This window comes from Palaemon carinicauda, chromosome 8, assembly GCF_036898095.1.
Source record: "Palaemon carinicauda isolate YSFRI2023 chromosome 8, ASM3689809v2, whole genome shotgun sequence".
In the NCBI taxonomy this organism is placed as follows: Eukaryota; Metazoa; Arthropoda; class Malacostraca; order Decapoda; family Palaemonidae; genus Palaemon; species Palaemon carinicauda.
In genome coordinates, this window is record NC_090732.1 from 163,811,981 (window position 1) to 163,839,480 (window position 27,500).

The 27,500-nt window shown below is 34.7% G+C and overlaps 1 protein-coding gene across 4 annotated transcripts in view; it reads right to left on the reverse strand.

Moving 5' to 3' along the window:
- Positions 1 to 27,500, reverse strand: part of LOC137646092 (myosin-VIIa-like) — a 466,088-nt gene that overhangs the window by 394,863 nt on the left and 43,725 nt on the right. For all 4 annotated transcript variants that reach the window (XM_068379284.1, XM_068379283.1, XM_068379282.1 and 1 more), the window contains exon 2: positions 13,585 to 13,691. In XM_068379284.1, coding sequence (XP_068235385.1) covers positions 13,585 to 13,691 — 107 coding nt within the window. The remainder of the gene's footprint in view (positions 1 to 13,584; positions 13,692 to 27,500) is intronic.

Genomic DNA, 27,500 nt, shown 5'->3' on the forward strand with positions numbered 1-27,500 from the left:
AAGTTTAATGGAACAACCGAGATTAACACTAAGCAGATCTCTCTCTCTCTCTCTCTCTCTCTCTCTCTCTCTCTCTCTCTCTCTCTCTCTCTCTCAATTATAAATTCATATAACATTGAGTATTTTATATATCGTTTAAGACTGTAAAGTTATACAGCTATGTAAGATATTTCATAAGGGACTCTCTCTCTCTCTCTCTCTCTCTCTCTCTCTCTCTCTCTCTCTCTCTCTCTCTCGAAATTATAAATTTATATACATTGAGTATTTTATACATCGTTTAAGAACGTGAAGTTATGCAGATATTTAAGATATTCTATAAGTCTCTCTCTCTCTCTCTCTCTCTCTCTCTCTCTCTCTCTCTCTCTCTCTCTCTCTCTCTCTCTATAAATTATAATTTAAACAACATTGATTATTTTATACATGGTTTAAGACCGTGAAGTTGTAGAGATATTTAAGATATTTTATAATGCTCTCTCTCTCTCTCTCTCTCTCTCTCTCTCTCTCTCTCTCTCTCTCTCTCTCTCTCTCTCTCTCTCTCTCTCTCTCTCACTATTTTGATCATTATACAGATGCTCATAAGAATAACATTTATAACAAAATATCAATTTCACAAACATACTTCAGATGTATTGGTAGGCTATGAAGAGGCCTCCATTTATGGCTCTCTTTTCCATCTACAGTATTCTAACCATTTTCATAATGTGGGAATTTTAATTTTAATCACATCATCCACCTTAGCCCAATTATTCTTCCTCGCAATAGTATATTTAAGTTCTTCGTATACCTGAGGTTGTTACTTCTCAAAGCTTTCCCAGCCATCTATTGAGATTCTTATTTCTTATCCATTCCTCAAACGTTTAAGGAAAAACCTTCATTTCCCCTCAAACTTCTAGGGAAAAATCTACATTTTCCCACAAACGTCTAAGGAAAACCCTCATTTTCCTTCAAACGTCTAGGGAAAACACCCGTTTTCCCTCAAACGCCTAAGGAAACCCCTCTTTTTCCTTCAAATGTCTAGGGAAACCATCATTTTCCCTCAAACGTCTAGGGAAAAACCATCATTTACCCTTAAACGTCTACAGAAAACCGCCATTTTCCCTCAAACCTCTAATGAAAACCCCTTATTTTTCCTCAAACGTCTAGGGAAAATCCTAATTTACCCTCAAACGTGAAGAAATTGGATAGCAAAATGAATAGGAAGTGGGAACGAATGTAAACTAGAAGACAAAAAAGTGGGTACAACATCTGGCCGAAGAGTTGGAAAAGCAATGTGCATTTATTACCTACAGTTTGCTTTTAGGCGGGGCACTGTTTAACTGCAATTACTTTGCAAGGAACAAATAACTTTTCCTCTCAATAGTATATTTAAGTTCTTCTCCGCATCCTGACGTTACTTCTCAACACCTTTTTTTCTCTCGTCTGAACTCTTCCTGTAACACTGATTCACACCCTCGCTCGATATCAACAGAACTGAGAGCGTCAACAGCCGAGCTTAGGAGGTGACACAATGCCCAGGGTTCAAGGCCGTCTCAAGACTAGACTTGCTGAGAAGTGATGACGGTACCCAGAAAGCGAAGAGATGAAAGGTTAGGAAGAGGATGGGAAAGACGATTAAAAACTAGTGACAATAGAACAGAAATACGGAAAGAACGGAAAGAAGTCAGAAAGCGAAGAGAGAGAATGGGGAAGTAAGATGATGGGAAAGACGAACCAGGTGTTAAAAACTGGTGACAATAGACCAAAAATACGAAAAGAAGTCAGAAAGCTAGGAGAGAGAAAGGGGAAGTAAGAGGATGGGAAAGACGAGCAAGGCCTTAAAAACTGGTGACAACAGAACAGAAATATGGAAAGAAGCCAAAAAGGGAAGAGAGAGAAAGGGGGAAGGAAGAGGATGCGAAAGACAAACAAGGCATTAACAATTAGTGACAGTACGGGAGAAAGGATCGGAGAAATATGGATTGAAAGAGATAAAAAGAGAATGAAACCATGATAAGCTCTTTTGTAGGATCCCCAAAACTAACAGCAACATCAATATTAGATTTACAGCAGGTATTTCATAATGTAAATAAACAGCCACCAGACTATAAATGAAGATTCAGCAGTACGACCAACAGACACCAAAATAATGGCTATAGATATCATGAATCAAATAGAAATACACACAAACACATATAAGAAGTTATAATCCCAAGGGCTTCAACAGGGAAAATAGCCCAGTGAGGAAAGGAAATAAGGCAATATATACAACAACAAATGCAGCCGTTTCTAGTCCACTGCAGGACATAGGCCTCGGACGTCAATTCATCTCTTGGTATTAACCAGTTTTCATCACCATGCTACTCAGTGCGGATTGGTGACGATTGGATATTTTCGCCTGATCGCTCACAGCAAACCAATCTAGTACGAGTTCCCCTAACTAGTACAGCTTTGCTGATCATGGTATTACGCAAACCCTTTCATCCCGTTAAACAATACAACTGTCATACAAGTATTCTGGACCAGGGTTCGATTCCCGGCTTGTCATATGCTATTGTCTTTGAGCACTTCCGCCTTAGGACTCTGATGCCGAGGTCGATAAGAGAATTCAGACTAAAATATATGGTGTATTTGAATATGAAAAAAAACACGTCTAAATGTGCAAAATTTATCACACACACAATTTTATATATATATATATATATATATATATATATATATATATATATATATATATATATATTCTCAAAGAAAGATATATATTCCATAAACGAACTACAAATGATGATCCCCTAAGTTCAAAGACAGCTCTGGAACACATTGAGATAAAAGAGCAGAGGAGGAAGGGAAGAAAGTGGGTCGAGAGGCTAAAAGCCAAAGAGAAAAGAGAGAGATAAAAAAGAGAAGCAGCCAAGAGATAAGATAAACAAGATATATGAAGAGGGAAAAAGAAAAGGCACTCCAAACCAGATACGCCCCTTTCCTGATCTTAAAAAGGTATGGCATAATTAAAAGGACTTGAAATTGAGCGAAAAGAGAAAAGGCACTCCAAACCTAGATATGCCCCTTTCCTGATCTTTAAAGGTATAGCATAATTAAAAGGACTTGAATATGAGGGAAAAAAGAAAAGGCAAGGAAATAATTTGCCGGAAAGGGAAGAGTAAACGAAAGTGAGAGTCAGAGAGATGATATCAAGGAACGTTAGATCAATACCTCTCTCGCTCTCACGTGCTTCTGTTGTCTTCCTCTCTCGTCGTTTCTCCAATTATTCCATTACTTTTCCTAACCCTATTCCAGCCCCCCCCCCCCCCCCCCCGGCAGATCGTAATATTCTCATTCCACCAGTATGTCTATCACCCTGAGGGTATACAATACAATGCCATCTATATGAGCTATATCTGAATGTTGAATATGCAACAATGCGCGTATGTTAGTGAATAAATAATTAGAAGCATACAATATATACATATATTACATATATAACTAGAGGGGCACTCAATAGAGCGCAGATCTCCGCCGCGGAAGCTTATTTCTCGACCCTGAGGGTATACAATACAATGTTATCTACATAAAATATATCTTAATGCTGAATATGCAACAATGCGCGTATGTTAGTGAATAAATAATTAGAAGCATACAATAAATACATTACATATATAACTAGAGGGGTACTCAGCAGAGCGCAGACCTCCGCCGCGGAAGCTTATTTCTCGACCTTTTGCTCGACCGTGACCTTGACCTTCCAAAATTTAATAATTTCCAGTCTTTTAAAGCCTTTAAAACCATTAAAAATATATTACATAATATATAAACTATAAAAAAAGACTTATATCAACCTGTTCAACATAAAAACATTTGCTGCAAGTTAACTGAAGTCCTACTGATTCAACTACCTGATTATGAAGACCATTTGTTAATCCAATTATTCAGACTAAAGGAGCCCGTATAATAACGTCAGACTGAGGATTTGCATACTCAAGCAGAGAAGCAAATGCAAGCAATTTTCGCGGAATGTGGCCGGGAATTCGGGAAATTCGGAGCTTTCATAAAACAGGGTTGAAGAGACTTTCGGTCAATATGACTCGGATTTCCCATAACATCACAAGACCTGCGCTTGATTGGGAGGATCTGCTGTACTTTCATATGAAATTCAGTAAAAGAAAATTGTTTGAAGTGATATCAGCAAAATTATTATTATTATTATTATTATTACTAGCGAAGCTACAACATTAGATGCTGTAAGCCCAAGCACTCCCCAAAAGAGAAAAGAGTCCAGTGAGGAAAAGAGCAAGGACATGATTAACTACAAGAGAAGTAATGAACAATTAAAATAATATATTTTAAGAACAGCGACAACATCGAACTAGTATATTTTAAGAACATTAAAATTAAAATAACATATTTTAAGAACATTAAAATTGAATTAACATATTTTAAGAACAATAACAACATTAAAATATATCTTTCATAAATAAGCAATAAAATGAGATTTATGTCCACCTGTTCAACATAAAAACGTTCGCTGTAAGTTTGAACGTTTAAAGTTTCTTTTTGGAATCCATTTAGCCTAGAATGAGGATATTGACACCATCCCCTTCATTACCTTGACTGCAATCCACGACAATTGACTAACCACCAGGTACATCATTTAAAGGCCCCTCACGAATGGCAAGAGGCAAGGGACAATGACAATCCCATAAAGGCTGACCATATATGCATATGATCAGCGCCCAAGCCCCCTCTCCATCCAAGCTAGGACCAAGGAGGACCAGGTCACAGTTAGACCTATGGCTCTCCCAAACACCCCCGCCTTAGCTCACAAGGATGGTGAGGTTGCAGACACTACTAGAAGCTATCGAGCTTGAGCGCGACTCGAACTCCGCTCCGGCGATCGCTAGGCAGGGACGTTTCCAATAGGCCACTGCAACTGCCTTGATCAATACGAGCATAATGGCTCTTAAAAAAAAAAGAAAGAAAAAACAAAACTTTCATTTGTTAAATCTTGTAATCTACAGGATTCAAGTAACTCAGAGAGGGAAAGAGGGATATAATTTATTAAAGGGGAATTCCAGGCATCCTTTCATTCCAGCGATATGGTGTCAAATGTTGACTTTTATGCCAGAAATGTTTACAGATACAGATGGGAAGTGATGCAAACAATGAACTGAACTAAATAAGATGTCTTATAAATTCTTCCTAATTCACACAATTCCACATTAGCCACTTTTCTTTTATCCTTTATTCCTATACATCTAATTAGGATATTTACCCCAATTATTCAGTTTTTCCTATTAACTCTTACTTTATCATCCACGTACATCCCGACATCTTCATCTCCTACAATAAAAACTACCTCCACCACGACTTTCCTCTCTTTTCCCTATCCTCCATTCTCCAACAAGCCTCCTACACCTCCCATCTGACTCGAACAATCTTGGATCTCCTCCTCCTCCTTCAGGTCTATTCCTCAGAGCCATACACTGCTACCCTTCATCTTTAAAACTCCAACCACCCACCCACCACCCCTTCTCCACCAACCGAACAAACGCACGTATTTCCTCACACATACATTGCCTCCTCCTCTTCTCTTTCTCTCTATTTACTCTGCCAGTTGAGAGAGAGAGAGAGAGAGAGAGAGAGAGAGAGAGAGAGAGAGAGAGAGAGATCCCAGACTTCCAGCTGGCAAAGACCTTAATCATGAATGAATGTGGAAAGGAGGACCCGAAGCAAAGAAGCCTAAAAGGAGTAAGTAGGCCCTCCAGAGGAAAGGAAGGCCACACACACACTCGAAGACTGGAAAATGTATTCAGAGTTACTCATATATAGAGTCCGTCCTTCCTTTCATTTGTACTCAGAGAGGATTTCCCTGCTACGTTCCCTACACTTGCTTACTTTCGTTTTTATGCTGGTGTGTAAACAAGTTATAACTAAGATGTTTATTCACATTTTCTTTTTCTTATAAGGTTAGTTCTTATAACAATATATGTCTTAGACTTGATTTAATCTTGGCATATTAGCGTCATAAATATGACAATAATTCATAATTTCTTTTCCTTATAATCATAAGGATATACCTTATAACAATATATGTCTTAGAATTGATTTAATCTTGGCATATTAGCGCCATTATAACACCTGATTCATATCAAAGTCTTTTATTGCAAGTATCAAAATGAGTGTTTTTAATGTTACTTTATTTTTCTTTATTTTTGAGATGGGAAATGTGCTAAACCTGCACACAATAATCCCTTTGATCCAGGCTAGAGTCTGGTTTGAGAAATTAAAGCCTTATACCACTTATTCCCTTGTACTTGCCACACTTCAACTCCTTTTGAGTCAAGATAATAATAAAATCAAACATTTACTTCCCTTATATAATAAGGAGCAAGTGTCACTAAATATATATATATATATATATATATATATATATATATATATATATATATATATATATATATATGTATATACACACATATGTATGTATATATATACATACATACATTATATATATATATATATATATATATATATATATCCTTCCTATCTCACTCAAGGTAGATATATACTGTGTATACATACATACATACATATATATATATATATATATATATATATATATATATATATATATATATGTATGTATGTATATATATATGTATGTATGTATAAATATACACACATATGTATGTATATATATACATATACATATACATATACACACACACACACATATATATATATATATATATATATATATATATATATATATATATATATCCTTCATATCTCGCTCAAGATAGAGAGCGAACTGTCATACCCTGGTGAGAGGGGTTACCACACTCTCCAACAAATTGCCAAACCAGCAGGTTGTAGTTAGGAAAGGGGGAGGGGATAGGAAGGGTTGAATATGTGTGCGTGTTTGTGCATTTACAACGGTTTATAAGCCATTCTTGACGGGCCGCGTACACCAGTTTTTATATACATATATATATATATATATATTTCTTTACATTTGTCCTAATGACACACAGTGCCACAGCATAATAGTCCCCCAGGCACTTCACATCCATTCCAGGCACCTCATTAAACAAGGCTTTGAATCTCGTTAGCGTCATCATTGTCGAGTGTCTCTTTGGAGCGTAATCGTCAGCCTTTACTCTTCGTTATAACTGACGTTCAAGCCTCATTATGACCCACAGTCGCTTGTATCAGAACGAAATTGGTTTGGTATAAGGGTTAATAACTTTTCCCCTTTGTAAATTTAACTATAATTGAAAATGGATTCGGGGCTGCTTTCTTTATATAATCTCACAAAACAGTCTTCCTATATAATGAGAAAATGTCTGGATACACACACACACAAACACACACACATATATAATATATATATATATATATATATATATATATATATATACACACACACATATATATATATATATATATATATATATATATATATATATATATATATTCCGGTCATGCCCAGCGGCATTGCTAGATGTATAACTTCGGTCTATCCGCATCCCTTGGATAGCTGGGAGAGGAAGTACTCACACCCTGGTGAGAGGGGGTGCATGTGCATATCTATCTAAACATTTAGGCATCATTTTAAACGGGTTGCGTACACTTGTAATTAATAAGCTTTCAAAAGTTAACGTGTATATCTCATGAATTACTTTCATAAGAGACCGAAACTGCAGAGATAAAGATGCTGGAAATTCAAAAAAATTATAAATGAATAGAATTTAGGTGTTTCTGAGTAACAGCTCTAAACCAAAACTGACGTGAAAACCAATTGAAGAGGTTAACGAAGAGTAATACCATAAGCGGAGAAGCCCTTCTTCCACCTCCAAGGTTCTTTTTTAATTAGTTTGAGCAAGTTTGTTATAACTTTCTCCCCTCTTTTCTTCTCGTTGGACAACCAGAATTCACAGGAGTCCCAACTGAAATGAGATTAATCTCTCCTGTCACTCAAAAGCAGTCGTGTTTGCGTTTGACAACACAAACGTTTGATATCCATAAATCAAATATGGTTCGTGGTGTTATCATCTTCATTTAATTTAAAGCAATTGGCTTACAGAAACATCTAATTCATATATACTTAGGCTATTATTATTATTATCATTATCATTATTATTATCATTATTATTACTCGCTAAGCTACAATCCTAGTTGGAAAAGCAGGATGTTATAAGCTCAAGGGCTCCAACAGGGAAAAATAGCTGTGAGGAAAGGAAATAAGGAAATAAATAATCTAGGAGATGTAATGAACAATTGAAATATTTGAAGTACAGTAACACCATTAAAATAATTCTTTCATATATAAATTATAAAAACTTTGAGCAAAAAGCAAGAGAAAGAGAAATAAGATAGAATAGTGTGCCCGAGTGTACTCTCAAGCAAGAGAGAACTCTACACCAACAAAGTGGAAGGCTATGGTACAAAGGATATGGCACTACCTTTATAGATATAAAAACTACGACTTTACTATTATCTTGCCAATTTCTGATCAATTACATCACAAGACCGAAGAAAGTATGTAAAACAAGCGGACAAAATATCAGGAATATAGAAATAAACACCTATTCGAAAACTACAAACCTAAAGAAATTAATCAGGTAATTTCACAGTGCTTTTAAACCATTGTAGACTAGTGTTTTGGCATTCAGTTTCAGGTATCCAATGCAAAATTAGACTTGCTATTGTTGAAGCTTCTAATGTTTACTGAATTTAACTGGCAGAAGACTTGCTTGGGAACAATGCAAGAGCACAATGGGTCGGATTGTTATTCATCCCCTTGCATTATTCCCCTGAATGATTTTAAGAAAAATGGAAGGAAAATGTTCTAATGGAGAAAACAATATATAAAAAAATAGAGAGATTGTCTGGAGGTGAACCCTTACTCAAAACAAAAAGTGGCCTTTTTTTTTGGAGAGAGAGAGAGAGAGAGAGAGAGAGAGAGAGAGAGAGAGAGAGAGACTCCTCGAAAGGTTCTACATCAATAATTTACGGACGTGGGGAAGATAAGAGAAAAACAAGGCAAATAAAAAAAAGATACAAATAAAAGTAAATATAAGAAAACAACATTTTTTTCGTATTTTATAAATGAGTGAGGCAGATGAAACACTATAAAACGGCAGGTAGATACGGCTCTACTATGGGACTGTATCTGGCAACAACAGCTGTTGAAAATGTCCTCCCTTTTCGCTCATCCTGAGAGAGAGAGAGAGAGAGAGAGAGAGAGAGAGAGAGAGAGAGAGAGAGAGAGAGAGAGAGAGAGAGATCAAGTAAAAGGTCAAAAGTTTAACAGTTATCCACATGGTTTACAACCCTATTTCCCTCTCCTTCCTCCATTTACGCTTTTCTTTTGTCGGCAAATAGAGAAATGGAGAAACGTGCAACAATGCCAAGTTCACTCTTTTCATCACGTAATAAAGTTAAAATCTTGTAAATAAACGAGACAGTTCAGTTACAACCCTAATTATGATTTATCTTGAGATTTTACATTTTCCTCGCAATTCATCATCATCATCATCATCTCCTCCTACGCCTAGTGACACAAAGGGCCTCGATTATATTTCGCCAGTCGTTTCTATATTGAGCTTTTAAATCAATACTTCTCCACTCATTATCTCCGACTTCACGCTTCATAGTCCTCAGCCATGTAGGCCTGTGTCTTCCAACTCTTCTAGTGCCTTGAGGGCCCAGTTGAAAGTTAGCTGAACTAATCTTCCTTGGGGATTGCGAAGAGCATGCCCAAACCATCTCCATCTACTCCTCATCATGATCTCACCCACATATGGCACTTGAGTAACCTCTCTTATAGTTTCATTTCTAATTCTATCCTGCCATTCAACTCCAAATATCCTTCTGAAGGATTTGTTCTCAAATGTACTAATTCTGTTGGAGATTGCTTCATTGAATATTCTTTTATTCTTTTATATATAAATGATATCGGCGTCAATGACCTTAGATGTCAGGATGCCAAAAATCTTTAAATCAATCAATCAATCAATCATTGTCAAAAATTCCTCACTAAAAAGCCCTACCAAAACGAATAAAAGCATCAACTTCAACCCAAACCTGTCGTCGAATAGACACCCAGAACGCAGGTGTATCGGGGTGTAGGTATCAATTACACATCCTGAAAGATCACACACAACCCCATTTACAACCCCACCCCCTCCCCCCGTGGACCACTGGACCAACCCCTCTCTTCCAAATTCTCAGACACCAGAGGGGCCGTGCCTGAGGACACCACGCGAGACTCCACAGGCACCTGCCACCAAGCCATTTTTCCGAACACCTTCGGTTTTAGATGTGACCACTAAAAGCTCTTCGATTCTCAGGACAAATTAGCCAGCTGCCATTTAAAGACTGGGGACTGACTGACTGTTCGTGCGCGAGAACAAGAGCGTGAATTATGTTAGGGAGAATGATGAGGGGCAGAACGGCTGCGGTTTACATCGACTACTCTGGTTCAGATAAATATATTTTTATTAATGATATTGGCTTTACTGTGTTAAATCTATATGGTTTTGAGTTAAATCAATATGGTTTTATTTTCTTAAATCTATATGGTTTTATTGTGTTAAACCTATATGGGTTTTATTGTGTTAAATCTATATGGGTTTACTGTGTTAAATCTATATGATTTTGTGTTAATTCTATACGGTTTTATTGTTAAATCTATACAGGTTTACTGTGTTGAATCTATAGGGTTTCATTGTGTTAAATCTATATGGTTTTATTGTGTTAAATCTATATGGGTTTGCTGTGTTGAATCTATATGGCTTTACAGTATTAAATCTACAGTATATGGCTTTACTGCATTATAAATCCTTGTCGAACCAATTCTTGATCTTATTTAAAACTGTTTATCCTATAACGTTTTCTCTGTATCGGCCTTTGTATTTATCATGGTTTCAATCAAGGTTCAAATATATGTATATGTATATGAAATCTTAATAACTATTAATAAATGAACTTTGTTTACATTTTTTGCTTATTCAAAGAGATATATTTGAGAAAATATTCTTTAAAATGATATGGGGTCTAGGTATTGTGCATATCTAACAAGAAATTGATTCTAATTTTCAAACGACCTACTACTACTACTACTAGTACTGCAAATAATAATAATAATAATAATAATCAACTAGAAGGGCACTCAGAAGAGCGCAGACCTCCGCCGCGGCAGCTTATTTCTCGACAACGACATTCAAACTTACGGCTGATTACGTGAATTGGACATTTTGCTTGGCCGTGACCTTGACCTTTGACCTTAACCACCTTCCAAAATTTAATTATTTCCAGCTTTTTACATAACAATTAATCCCTGCACGTCTAATTTACTCTTAAAATTGGGACTAGGAAGCTGTACACAAACAAACAAACACACACACAACACGCAAACAGAGGGTAGAACATAACCTCCTTCCAACTTCGTTGGCGAAAGGGGTAATAATAATAATAATAATAATAATAATAGCCGAAATAGACCATCATCTCAAAAAGTGAAAACCTCAATCTATCTTTTGGAAAACCAATAAAGTTCGTGCCAGTCCAATTCCTGCAAGGATTTCGAAACCCTCGAAATACTCAGCGGCGTTATTATAGTCTCCTCTGCAGGGCCCGCTAGATATCAGAACCACTCCTCAGGAATCGTTGAAGAGAACACTTTGTCTGGAATTCTTCATTCTTGAAAATCCTATTCTTTCCCGTTATTCTCGTCACTGAAGGTTACTTTATCCCTTTTACCCCCAAAGGACGTACTGGTACGTTTCACAAAACTCATGCCTTTACCCCCATGGACGTACCGTTACGTCCTTGCAAAAAAATGCTATTTAAACATTTTTTTTGCATGTTTTTGATAATTTTTTGAGAAACTTCAGGTATTTTCCAAGAGAATGAGACCAACCTGACCTCTCTATGTAAAAAATTAAGGGTGTTAGAACAATTTAAAAAAATATATACTGCAAAATGTGCCTGAAAAAAAATAACCCCATGGGGGTTAAGGGTTGGAAATTTCCAAATAGCCTGATGGTAAAAGGGTTAAGAAGGTTTACAAGTCGGTTATCTTTAGGATTTGGTCCATTTAAATGTTATTATATTCTAAGTAACATTTGGAACCAAATGCAAGTTTGTTTTGAAGGGATTGAAGGAGAGTTAGTTTTGGTGTGCAATATCAGTGTTTACTTGCCTCACCAGTAATTCTTAAGATTATTAAGGTGGATAATGCAAGAAGATACAGAACAAATTTTCTATATGTATGTCAAACCACATCCATCATTTTCATCTGCTGAAGCCCCACACTCCCCCATCCCCCTCTCTTTCACTGGCACGTTTTTAGCTCTCTTGATTGGTTCCAGCTCCTCTCTTCTTATTACATGGTCATGGTGATCTAAGCCGAGCTTCCTTAGCCTTATCTTTTACATTACATATACCATACATTCTTCTTAAATCTCGATTCGCCCTCCTTTCCAGGAGTGATATTCCAGCAATCCATGCTCATCTCGGTTCTCTCCAGCAGTCCCTCGTATTTCCTCTTAAATGCCCAAGTTTCTGCCCCATATATTATTATTATTACTAACTAAGCTACAACCTTAGATTGAAAAGCAGAATGCTGTAAGCCCAAGGGTTCCAACTAGGAAAATATCCCACCAGGAGAGGAAATAAGGAAATAAATAAATTACAAGAAAAGTAACAAACGACTAAAATAAAACTTTTTAAAAACAGTAACAACATTAAAATATATCTTTAATATATAAACTATAAAAAGAAACTTATGTCAGCCTGTTCAACACAAAAACATTCGCTGTAAGTTTGAACTTTTGAAGGTCTACCGGTTCAACTGCCTGATAAGGAATAAAATATGGGACTGATAGCTGCCTTATACAGATCTTAATTTTGAGTCTTAATTGCATTTTGTTAACTAAAACAACTCCAGGTTACTTCTCTCCATTTTCACAACGCTTCTTTTACTCTGCCTCACTGCTTTCTTAGTACCTCCCTCCTTTGTTATTATTGATTCCAAGTAGTTAAACTTATTCATGTCCTTTCTAAGGCTCCTATCTAGGCTAAAAATCTTTCTTGCATCTTATATTTACACACACACACACACACACACACACACACGCACACACACACACACACACATATATATATATATATATATATATATATATATATATATATATATACATACATACATAAATGAATATATTCATATGGCCTTCTATGACCTGAGAGTCCACAACCCCAAAAAATTGCAACGAATGTAAGACTTCTGAGCATTCCTCTCGATCTTCGCCACTTTGCATATTCCTGCGAAGCCCTCGTCACTTTCTTTTTTATATTTCATTATGAAACATACATTAACAATCTTACAACTTATAACACATACATCATAGTATATTTACACCCCACTCCCTCCCTATGCATATGGTATCCGAATTAATCTCATTGAAATATAGTAAATAAAGACAAAATAAAGAAATGTTCTTGAGAGGAGCCTTTATTCTTCGCATCTCCTCTCCTATATACTGTACTTACCCAGACAATCTACAGCGAAATAAAATCAATAACGTGGATGGAAAAGGATACGTATATGCGATGGTGGAGATATCGGACCCTGAGGTTGTGGTTAATGGCGTCCTCGTTGATGTCCGACAGGACGGTCATGTCGGGAACACCGTCCTCCGCCCGGCTCCCTGCGAAGGACAAAGACTCAGTTAACAAAGACATTTTCAACAAACCTTTATCATATCAATAACATAAAATATAGGCATACACAAATACCTTAAATACAAGCAATATGCAAATAAGATTTATGAAACACCCTCAAACATACAGTTATGCATATAGATTAATAACAATTAATTATAGAATGGGTCCCTTGAGGTTGCAAATGAAGCAGGGGAAAGCAGAAAAGACGATGGATTGAGGAGCTAAGAAAATTTGCCGGAAGAGGATGAAAGACCATAAAGAGACGCGAGTGACTAGCAACGGCTGATGATTATATATATATATATATATATATATATATATATATATATATATATATATACAGTATATATATATATATATATATACATATATATATATATACATATATATATATATATATATATATATATATATATATATACTGTATATATATATATATATATATATATATATATATATATATATATATATACTGTATATATATATATATATATATATATATATATATAAGATCATAAAAACCACTATAAACGTTTAAACTAATTCGCTCTACCCAAGAGCAACTGGAGTAAAAAGTCTATGATACATCCCAAATCCTTGTAACTCCTCCCTAACATTATAACACTCTTTTTAATACTTCCTAACAAAATAAGTACAATTAAAAATAATCTGATCTCCATATTTTATGCCTAATACAAATTCTAAAAAAATACAAACTTAACGTCTCTATATCTTTAACCCTTCCTAGAACAGAACAAACTAAACTGACAAAATACAAGCGCGTTCTCTCCCTCCGCCTACCTTACAACACGTAAATGCATTTAACCCGTGGAAACTAAAAACGTTTCCGTAGTAATATTTCTCGAAATGTCGAAGTAATGTGTACCTGCACAAAAGATATCCTCTTCTGAAAAGTCACATTAGGACCGCATTCTACAGCCTGAATGAAGGGCATTCCAACCTGCCCAAAACAAAGGACAGCTGGCACTGGAGTCTCCCACAATGCAACAAAAAAAACGTTGTAATGCAACGTTTTGATTGTTTATTGTTTACACAGGCATAGGTGTTTAAGTGGATAGGAACGATCAAAATAGGTCTTATTTAGAAAAAAAATTTAAATTAGACAAATGAAATTAATGTTACTGTAAAAACTGTAAACTGGAAATTACATTAAATTAGTATAGCTAATGAAACGTTTTCTATAAGACAACTAAATATTCTAAATATACAGTACAAATAAAACGTCTTTGAATCCATAAAAAATGAGTAAACAACGTAATGAAAAATAACATAGAAATCCAACATAAACCTTTAGGAATCCATAAAAATGAGTAAACAATGTAATAAAAATTACATAAAAATCCAAAACCTTGAAGTTTAAACATTACACGGAAATAAGAATATTCACTATTTTCACGAGAGTATTTTGGTTATTAGTAAATTACTCCTCAATAGCAACCAAGCCAACAAATCCAAATCTCTATATCATAAACATTAAAAAACAACAATAAATAACGCAAAGACAACATTAGATAACCTTTGCCAAGTATTGTAACAGAGCATTCTTTGTCAGCTACAGCGGATGGAGTAACTGCATAAATAATTGTATGCTTTTGCGAAACACATCAACTGATATTGCATGCTATCAGGGGAATATATACATACATACATATATACATATATAAATTTATTTATATATATATATATGCATGTATATAATATATATATATATATATATATATATATATATATATATATTTATATATACAAATATATACACATATATATATTTATATATATGTATGTATGTATGTATGTATGTATAATATATATATATAAAAATATATATATATATATACACATATACATATATATATATATATATATATATATATATATATATATATATATATACATACACACAAAATATGTCTGTGTATCATCGCCACGAAAGGAAAAGTAAAACAACTTAATTGGAATTAATACTTTCTTTGTAATGGTGACATCATCTGACTCACAATAAGCATAAGTAAAAAAGAATATCGTATTCATTAAGGGGAAGGGGATCCCTAAACGCCAGTTTCGTGATTCTAGATAAGACGGATTTAATATAAGAAGATAATACAGGTTTATTGGAAAACATAAATTGGCTTAAGATTTAAATTATGACCATGAGTGGAGGCAATTAAAAAGGATTCCATATTTCTTTGGATAATTTCATTAATATGGATTCCTGTATTTTATTTCCTTATTTCCTTTCCTCATTGGGCTATTTTTCCCTGTTGGAGCCCTTGGGCTTATAGCATCTTGCTTTTACAACTAGGTTTACTAGCTTGGCTAGTAATAATAATAATAATAATAATAATAATAATATCGTACCAACAAATTCTGTGACTCTATCTAAGCCAATGGACAGTCCTAGTTTTATCAACAAACCCCCTAAAGACAGCATCTTATGTTTTGTTCTGAACCATATGCTTCAAGAAGTTTGGTCAACATAAAATACATTACATTGTGAACATGGAATACTTTATATTAAAATACTATCATTTCTATAACTATCCTTAATCAACACATGTTTTAATGCGCAACTATATTTAAACATTATCCTTAGTTTTTTCAAAGGGGTGGCAAATGAAAAAAAAATCTTAAAATGGTAAACCACTATGTTCATTGTTTGTTTTTCTAACTGGAAACTGTAAAATGTTATCTTAGAATTATTCACATTATTTTCCCAGAAAAATGCTAAGGATAGCAAAGATAAGAAGCAATTTCTCCAATTCTCCATGACACCCAGAAAAAATTCTCTCTCTCTCTCTCTCTCTCTCTCTCTCTCTCTCTCTCTCTCTCTCTCTCTCTCTCATCCCAGATACTACCCACAGAAGCAAAATACACTAAGCAATCTACTGCTCAGTTAAAAGGTGTAATAAGGATTTCTACGCACAACCATATCGTTACCCTCCATCAGATTCGGCCGTCGAAAATTGGTAACGCAGCTTACAATCCAAACCCTCTACCACTGCGCTACGTAGCTTAAGAGAGAGAGAGAGAGAGAGAGAGAGAGAGAGAGAGAGAGAGAGAGAGAGAGAGAGAGAGAGAGAGAGAGGGGTCTTTTTCCCCTTTAGAATCCCCTAGGAGGGAGTGGTTCTATAGTGTTACCCTTCTGATTCTAGACAATTACATTTTACAGGGGGACAGTACTGCAAGCCACACAGCCTCTTCCTATTCTCTGACTGCACACACATCAAACATCATATATATATATATATATATATATATATATATATATATATATATATATATATACATATGTACTGTATATTTATATATACATTTATATATATATGTGTGTGTGTGTGTGTGTTTGTGTGTTTTCCCTATAAATAAAAAAATTTCATGTATATGACTATAAATAAGAGATCCTTAAACACGAAAAATCAAATATTAATAGCTTTAAAAGGGACCATCTCCCTTCCTCTTCAGAATACAAGGGAGAGGGTCCTTTCAAAAGCTAAAACAAAGGTATTTTTCATGGATGGGGTTAACATATATACAAATGCATATCTATGTATACATATAATGTGTTTGTAAGCACACTTTCAAACACACCACAAGCAAACAAGAGGCATTCGGTTGAAAAAAAAAAAAAAAACTTTTACATTGCATGGAGAAATTTAAAATCTCACTGACAATGCTTCTATCAATAGTGCAAACAGTGCTTGGGTCAATACGACATGCATTTTAGAGTGTCCCTTCACATTGGCGACCTTCTTTAATCCGATTAAGCTAATAATAACAGAAATAACCTAATCGAGTCCTCTTACAGCATCTGGTATTCGAATGATTCGATATCTGTGGACGATTTTGCCTTGTCCAGATCGAATGACCGAAAATTCTAACAATAATCAAAGAAATAATAATAATAATAAGAATAATAATAATAATAATAATAATAATAATAATAATAATAATATTATTATAATAATAATTATCATTATTATTATTATTATTATTATTATTATTATTATTATCATTATTATTATTATTATTTGTTAAGCTACAACCCTAGTTGGTAAAGCAAGATGCTATAAGCCCAAGGGCTCCAACAGAGAAAATGGCCCAGTGAGGAAAGGAAATAAAAAGGAAAAATTATTAACAATTAAAATAAAATCTTTTAAGAACAGTAACATTAAAATAAATCTTTCATATATAAACTATTTAAACTTAAAAAACAAAAGGAAGATGAAAGACATAAAAGAGTGTGTCTGAGTGTACCCTAAAGCAAGAGAACTCAACCCCTAGACAGTGGAAGACTTTGAATGGTCATTCTTCATTGTCAAATCAAACAAGGTGCAACCCAAAAAATGTATTGTTCAAGTTCATGACTTCCGTCGAAATGCATTTCTCTCTCTCTCTCTCTCTCTCTCTCTCTCTCTCTCTCTCTCTCTCTCTCTCTCTCTCTCAAAAGCCATCAATCTGTGCAAAGGCTTATGGCTATGCTTAGCGTCCGTTTCCAAGAAGAGTTACTAATCTAATCAAGAATGACATCACAGCTTGATAATGGCAGTAAAATTGGAACGACTAAAGCACATTCAGATGGAATTATTTAAATCTATTTTAAGAGGCGCATCTCATGAACACAACTCCAAAGGCAAATGTGGTTGTATATTCATAAAACATATTTCATGACATATCACATATATACACACATACGGTATATATATATATATATATATATATATATATATATATATATATATATATATATATATATATATATACATACACTCACACACACGCATAATACAAAAAAAAAATAGTGCGACATTTATTTCGAGTGTCACAACACTCCTGGCCATTGGCATTTGTGGTAAAGTTAGAAAATAAGTCTTCAATTCACCTCTCCCATAAATTGATTTCAATAGTAATTTATAATCAGAGCAAGCTGTTAACAAGACGGTTATATATATATATATATATATATATATATATATATATATATACATATATATACATATACAGTATATATACATATTTATATATATACATTATATATATATACTTGTATATATGTATATATACAATGTGTGTAGACACATAAATATATATATATATATATATATATATATATATATATATATATATATATATACAGTATATATATATATATATATATATATATATATTTAAGTGTATATACATACACTCACACATACACACATATTTATATATATATATATATATATATATATATATATATACATACATACATACATATATATATATATATATATATATATATATATATATATATTGTAATACCCCTTGCTCTCTTCCGTGGCCATCAATTTCCCGGGAGCCTTGATAACAAGAAAGGAATCCGAGGGAGGAAGCCAGCCAGGCGTGTGGAGTCATATCTTCCAGATAAACAATATAGGCCAATGTTTTCTTTATTCTATCACATATACTTTTTACATATTTTTTTTAATATTAAATTTATATATATATATATATATATATATATATATATATATATATCTACTGTAATTGTTTTTCTTGTCATTTCTATAATTTACTATTTGCATTTTGTGAAAATTGCCCTTTTTATATTTTTTCAATAAACTATTTTATACTATCTGAAAATTCCCTATATTATATTTGTTCTGTAAGCTATTTTATACTATCTGTATGTTATGTGATTTTTGTACATTTCTTCTGTAAACTAAATTATTTTATACTATCTGTACGTTATGTGAAAACTGACTTTTTTATATTTAAACTAAATTATTTTATACTATCTGTACGTTATGTGAAAACTGACTTTTTTATAATTTTCCTATAAAGTATTTCATACTATCTATATGTTATGTTAAAATTGCCTTTTATAATTTTTCTAAAAACGATTTTATACAATATGTATGTTTTGTAAAAATTGCCCTTTTTAAATTTTTTTTTTCTATACACTATTTTATATTATCTGTATGTTATGTGATTTTTTTGCATTTTTTTCCTGTAAACTATTTTATACTATATGCATGCTATGTGAAAATTGCCTATTCTACATTTTTTTCCATAAACTATTTCATATTACAGTATGTATGTTATTCGAAAATTTCCTTTTATATTTTTTTCTATACACTATTTTATACTATCTGCATGTTATGTGATTTTCTGTACATTTCTTCTGTAAAATATATTATTCTGTACTATCTGTATGCCATGTGAAAAACTGCCCTTTTTTATATTTTTCCTATAAACCACCTAGTGCTCCCAGAAAGGTCTTAATTAAAGTCGTATGCATGGCATATATGAAGTCTACATCTCCTTAATGCTCAATATCTTTAACATGACACCACAGGCTTGACTCGTATTCGGAGATCTATCTTTATGCACGTTTATGCATAAACTAGTGTATGCGATCCGTCAAAAAATGACGGTTAAATATTTAGGTAGATATGCAAACACAGATTAAACCCTTTTCACTCCCTCCCCTTTTCCTAATTACAACATGGCAGTTTTGACAATTTGTTGGCGAGTGTGGTTTCCGAGTATACCTCTCGGGATACTCCATCGTACCAGGTCATGACTATTACCTCCCCCACTACTCGAGGGACGGAAAGAGAGACTAAGTCACCAATAGCAGTGAAAGGGTTAAATTACGATTTTCAGTTACTTGTTTAGCTCTCCAATCACAATTGACCAGAAAGGGTAAGACACTTATTCAAGACTATCTGTTACATTTCATTTTTCTTAATAATCTCACATTACAAAGTACAGACTGTACAGACAGGTTCCTCTGTCAGGCATAATAGCTCTGCCCAGAGACACAACAGAGAAATGCACTCAGGGGTACATTAGGCCTATAATCCTAAGTCCATTGACGTCAGCCTACCAGTGGAGGGGAATGTGGTTTGCGTGCACATTCCACAGATTAGTGGTATGGTACAGGATACTTTCTTGGAATGACATTTCTTTTTTGACCTGGTATTAACACGTGTTAACATCTTTGCCTTGGTTTATTTGCACTTTTGAGTGATTGGTAAAATGGAGTCCTTTATGGGTGACGTGTAATTTAATTACGGGTAAATTGTGAAATTTAATTATGGGTGACTTGTGTAATTTAATTACGGGTAACTTGTGTAATTTAATCCTGTAGGTCTTTGGCAGTAGTTGTATGATGACTAAGTTATATTCAGTTGCATAAAAAGAAAAAAAAAAGTCTCAATTATCTCCCCTATATAATAAAGAAAAAGTTTCTGGTTATATATATATATATATATATATATATATATATATATATATATATATATATATATATATATATATACAGTATATATATCTTTTCGGTCACGCTTAGCTTTCCCCATTCTTCATTTCTTCATGTAGTAGAAGTATTAGTAGTAATGCATATCTATCTAAAGTTATAAAAATTATGTAACTCAGTAAATTAATTATAGATATATTTTTCTTAAAACATCAAGAGAGAGAGAGAGAGAGAGAGAGAGAGAGAGAGAGAGAGAGAGAGAGAGAGGTTACAAAAATTACGCATCGAATACTCCGACTGAGTATGCCGTCATTATCAGTTCATGCACATTCGCGTTCTCTCTCAGCAATCGCTGCAAATCAATACTAGCACCACTTACGCTTCTAACGCTTTGCGTGAAAACACGGATTTTTATGTAAAAGATAAGAGGTGTTCACATTTATGGCATAAAATACACTTGCATGTAATTTGCTCAATATATTTGCTTGTAAATATACGAATGCCATTTCATGAAGGTTCAAATCTCTATGCACGCATTGCTAGCCTACTGTTAACGTCCCTGCCAAGCGACCTGCTGGACTGGGGTTCGAGATCCTATCAGCTCGATAATTTCTTGTAGTATGCAATCTCTAACCTGCGGGAGCTTATAGGTCTACCTGCCGTGTCATCAGTGGCTATTGCCTGGGCCTCACTGGTCCTAGCTTGGGTGTAGAGGGGGCTTGGGAGCTGATATGTATACAAGGTCAGTCTCTAGGACATTATCCTGCTAGGGCGTTAACACAGTCCCTTGCCTCTGCCGGTCATGAGTGACCTTTAAAACCTTTAAAGATGCATTATGATATCCTATTGGAAGCGACCCTGACCTGCATTCTGTGCTTTGGGAGTTCGAGCCCACTCAAGCCCGATAGTTTCCACTTTCCAGTGAACTAGTGGCTATTGCCTGTCCCTCCCTGGTCCTAGCTTGAGCGTAGAGGAGACTTGGGAGCTGATGATACGCATACAAGGTCAGTCTCTAGGACATTATACTGCTAGGTTGTTGTCACTGTCCCTTGCCTATGCCGTTAATGAGTGACCTTTAAACCCTTTAAAGATGAACAGTGGTAACCTAATGGAAGCGACCCTGACCTGCATTCTGTGCTTTGGGAGCTCGAGCCCGCTCAAGCCTGATAGTTTCCACTTTCCAGTGAAATATTTCCAGGAGCTTATAGGAGTCCCCAGGAGACATTGCCTGGCGATCCTTGGCCCTAACTTGGGTGAAGAGTGGGGCCTTGCCCCTTGTCACTGCCGTTAATGAACGATTGAATTCAAAGTGAATATAGTGTCATAATATAATACACTCGCTTGTATAACGGACAAAATTTCTTTGAATATAAAAGGCAAGAATTTTTGCACGTAATAGAAATGTGTTTGCCTGTTCTAAGTAAAAACGCTAGCTCGTACAATACTACAAAGGGTGGCACAAATGATAACGCGTTTGCAGAAAAATGTAAAAGCTTTACTTGCCAAAAATACTTTGCATTTAAACATACTCAAAAAATCTTAAAACTACTGAAGGTAAAACCTCAGAATGCGAATAAAAACGTTGCATGCAATAAAGTGAAATCCTGAATTCTGAAATTATCCTGCTTGCACCTTCAAAAAAAATTTCCCAATGAAGTACATGAGACATAAAAGTACTCCGACCACTCTTTCCAATCCAATCCACGCTCGAGAGAGAGAGAGAGAGAGAGAGAGAGAGAGAGAGAGAGTATAACCAGAATATGCTCATCTATTCTAGGACATCCGGGAACCTTGAATTTCTTTTCAAAAGATGACGTCATAGAAAGGGAAGGTCAACCTCGAAGCCACCACTGCGTCGTGATGCTTTTGATGAGATGAATGAAAAAGTTGAACATCAAATGATTGACAGAGGTCACTATCACTAGGACACAAAAGGACGGGGGACGGGAGACCGGAGGTGAATGCGGGGAGGAGGACCGGAGGAGAATGCGGGGAGAGGGACCGGTAGCCGCAGGTGAATCCGGGGGAGACCGAGGGCAGTGAAGGGGGAGGAAAGTCTAGTTTCCCCAAGCTCTGCATGACGAGAACGGATTCGGTTATAATTGAATAAATAGATATAACTAGATGATATATGTCACGACACAGATTTAATATCCAGCGCTTATTCCAGTCCTGAACTACAGTATATACCATAACTGGTGCAACCTAATAAAGAATAATTATGGATTCTACCTTAATAACCTTATTGAAATACGGTCGATTGATATTCCGTAAAAATTTGAGAGAGAGAGAGAGAGAGAGAGAGAGAGAGAGAGAGAGAGATTCTGGAAAATACCTGCGCTAATTCATTCACATAACCGAAAATAAAATAGTTGATAACTAAAAGCTTTGTGGAACTCATAAATGCAGCAGTATTTTGTAGCTATAACTAAGTGTAATGTTCATATTATTATTATTATTATTATTATTATTACTACCCAAGCCACAACCCTAATTGGTAAAGCAGGATGTTATAAAGTCCAGTGTTCCTACAACAAGAAAAATTACACGCACTAAGAATCCCAGAATAGAGGAAGCACGAGGGAGATACAAAAGAGGGATGAAGATTAGAAAGCAACCATGAGAAAGGAAATAATCAAGAGAACTCTCTTGGATAATAACTTGCAACAAAGACACCTGTCTGATTCTAAATTCATAAAAGCACAACGCGACCTTCTCAATCTCATTATCAACCTCCCCCAAACTTCCCCCCCAAAAAAGTTTCCCTTCTGCTTCCTCAATCAGCGTCCAACAACCCCCCCCCCCTCCCCCATCTTTCTGCCATTGCTGCTTCTAATTACATCGTCCTCAGCCGTGAAGGTAAAGAGAGACTCGCGAAGGATGTCTGAAAACGGATATCACTCATCTACAAAGTATTATCTACCGTTTGGACTTCCAAGGTGACTACACCTGTTACATCCAGTTGAAAAGACTTCCGCTGGTTTCCAAACCACGATGTTTTAAAGCAAAGGCCGACAGTGAGGGGAGCTTACCTCTGTCAATGCGGTTGCGATAAGAAATAGGAAGATGTGCTGCAATCAAACGGAACTGTGAAGAATCGATTTTCAGTTTGAAATGTTGCTAAGACACTTTCCAAAAGAATATGAAAGACGCCCTTCTCCATACAGTATAATTTTATTCACAAAGCTTATCAAATTACACTAACACCCTTAAGTTCTATGTAGGCCTAAAACATGAAATAAAATGGGTAATTATCGTAACAAGTGAACTGACCATAGGACTATAATAGTTTCAGCCATTGTTCCCTAGTATTAGGTAGTTCCATAGCCTCTGTACCATGGAATTCCACTGTCTTGGGTTACAGTTCTCTTGCTTGAGGGTACACTCGGGCATTCTATTCTATCTCATTTCTCTTCCTCTTGTTTTGTTAAAGTTTTTATAGTTTATAAAGGAAATATTTATTCTAATGTTGTTACTGATCTTAAAATATTTTATTTTTCCTTGTTTCCTTTCCTCACTGGGCTATTTTCCCTGATGGGGCCCCTGGGCTTATAGCATCCTGCTTTTCCAACAAGGGTTGTAGCTTAGCAAATAATAATAATAATAATAATAATAATGCCAGGCTCTCCTTGGTAATATCTTGGGAGGAGAGGGGGCTTGGGCGCTAATCATATGGTCAGTCTCTAGGGCACTGCCCTGCTTGATAAGGCATTGCCACTGTCCCTTGCCTCTGCCATTAATGAGCGGCTTTTAAACCCTTAAAGTAGTGCGAGAGCAAGGCTAGAGGAATCAAGGAAAAGGCAAATGCTTGAACTTTATTCTAATTTTGCCAAGATATCAAGAGGGAGAAAAGGATTGAGAAAATATGTTAACTAGCATCTTAATGGAAATAAGTTATATAACCCGAAAAATTAACTAATATTGAATTAGAATCAGCCAGTGAATGATGAAATATGTATGATTCAGAATAATTGACTGAAAAGAAATCATACTGACATGCATGTGTTTGATTAGTAATTACAAATAAGCTAAAAAATATTTCTATTGCATTACAGTTAGCAAAATACCATATACAGTATATAATTCACTGCTCAAATCAACATATGCATGGGATTTTTAATCAGGCAAAGGTTTCACACATACACAAAAACAAAAAACACACATCTATATACATAATGGCGTTTAAATATATGTATGTATATATACACACACAGTATAAACACACATAAGAGTAGCATCCATACCCTAGTGAGAAGGGGATGCATGCGTGTGTGCATATATACCAAAATATTTAGCAGTCATTTTTGACGGGTCACGCACACTACTATATGTATAAAAGCAGAGATAGAGATAAATAAAAAAAATAATGGCTTTAAATTGTAGCCTTTTAGATATATTATATACCTGTAATAATAAATAAAATAATTAACTTACTTGAAAAAATAAGATATCAAATTGATTTGAATTTTCTTATGCTTAACTTTTCTTGTTTGCTTTTCTATACGTAACAACCTAATTTAATTAAGTCTTTTTGGTTCCTCCATTACGAGCGTGGACATTACGTTTTTATCACTATTCCTATCACAATTAAAAAGAAGAAATACATTCATCTTAAGGCCGGTTTACCTATCAATGATGACGACAGGAAAAAACGAGAAACATTTTTTTTCAAACATTTATATACAAAACCAAAACCTGGGGATTTATTTCTCCCATAAGTTCGGTGTAAGGTTTCTAGTCTTCATTCTGCAAAATATCTCCCCTGTATGATAAAGAGCAAGTATATATATATATATATATATATGCATATAAATATTCAACATGAAATCGAATGAAATTTAATTTGTAGGAAGATAAATTAGTAAATCAGTAAAAAAATAAAATCATCATTTCACAGCATCAAAATAAATCAATATGAAGTAAAATTAAATTTGTAGGTAGATAAATCAGTAAATCCATAAAATGATAAAAATATCATTTCACAGAATCAAATTAAATTAACATGAAGTAGATGATTTTTTTAGGACGGTAAATCAGTAAAAAGATAAAATTATTATTTCACAGGATTAAATTGGATTAAATTTACATAAAGTAAAATGAAATTTGTAGTAAGATAAGTCAGTAAATCAGTAAAAAGATAAAATTACTATTTCAGAGAATTAAAACTAACATGAGGGTAAAATGAATAAACAAAAGTAAAAGGCAGCCTCAGGAGACATTAAAAAGAATTAAATTAAATTAACATGAAGTAAAATACATAAACAAAAGTAAAAGACAGCCTCAGAAGACGTTAAAAAAGAGCCTTCAAAGACAACAAGAGCATCATACTCCGTTACCCAGTGATATTACATAGCACGGCCGACTTACGGAACACGTATAATAACAGGTAGCGCCATGGCCATCAACGCCTTGCATTATAAAAAAATAAATAAATAAAAAAGGCAAAACAATAACACGGAGCAAATTACGACTTCAAACACTTCCCTTCGCCGAGACATTAGCGGACCGAACCTTGGGAGGGAGGGGGAACGATTGGATGGGGGAAGGGGTGACGTGGATACGGAGGAGTGGAAGGAGATTGTGGGAACTTAAAAAGCAGGAGTTACAGGGGGGGGAGGGGGCGAATGATGGGGGAGATTGTTAAGGGGAGGGAAGAAGTGATGGTGGGATTCGAAGGGAAATGTTGATTAAGGATTGTTGATTAGTGGAGGCATTAGGAAGAGCAGGAGGTATGGATGGAAGGATTGAAATGGAGGATACACTCGGGAACACTATTCTATCTTATTTCTCTTCCTCTTGTGTTTATCAAGTTTTTATAGTTTATATATGAAAGATTTTTTCTAATGTTACCATATTCTTAAAATATTTTATTTTAATTGTTAAATACTTCACTTGTAGTTTAATTCCTTATTTCCTTTCCTCACTGGGCTATTTTCCCTGTTGGAGCCCTTGGGCTTATAGCATCCTGCTTTTCCAACTAGGGTTGTAGTTTAGCCAGTAATAATAATAATAATAATAATAATAATAATAATAAAGTTAATAGGTGGAGGAGAGAGGAAGGTGAAATAGTATAAACCTGTGAAGGAAGGAGGGTGAGCAAAACCAGGAAGAGTAGAAGGAGGTGAGGAAAGCAAGTGAGGAACTGCAGAACTTCCTGCACCAAATCACCACCCAGTGGAAGAGCTGGGGAAGGGACGGGAAGGTTTGGGGAGGATGGTATTAGGGGAATTATAAACGGGGAGCTGAAAAAATTTAAAGCAAAAAATGTAGGGTGTTACCCTAGTGGGATGTACTACGGTTCAGTGATATGGTTACAGTACCATGATCAAATGAAAAAAAAAGGCAAAAATACATGGATAGGGTCACTGATTTTCAAATGGATGAAATACAACCTCTCAAGCATAAAGTATGACTATTGACAATTGCATAAACGTTCCTTAATAAGTCCAATTCAATACCGGACATATTTCTTTTGCTTGAAGTACAATCGGGCTAACTATTTAAAGATTTAGAGGCCGCTCATGACTGG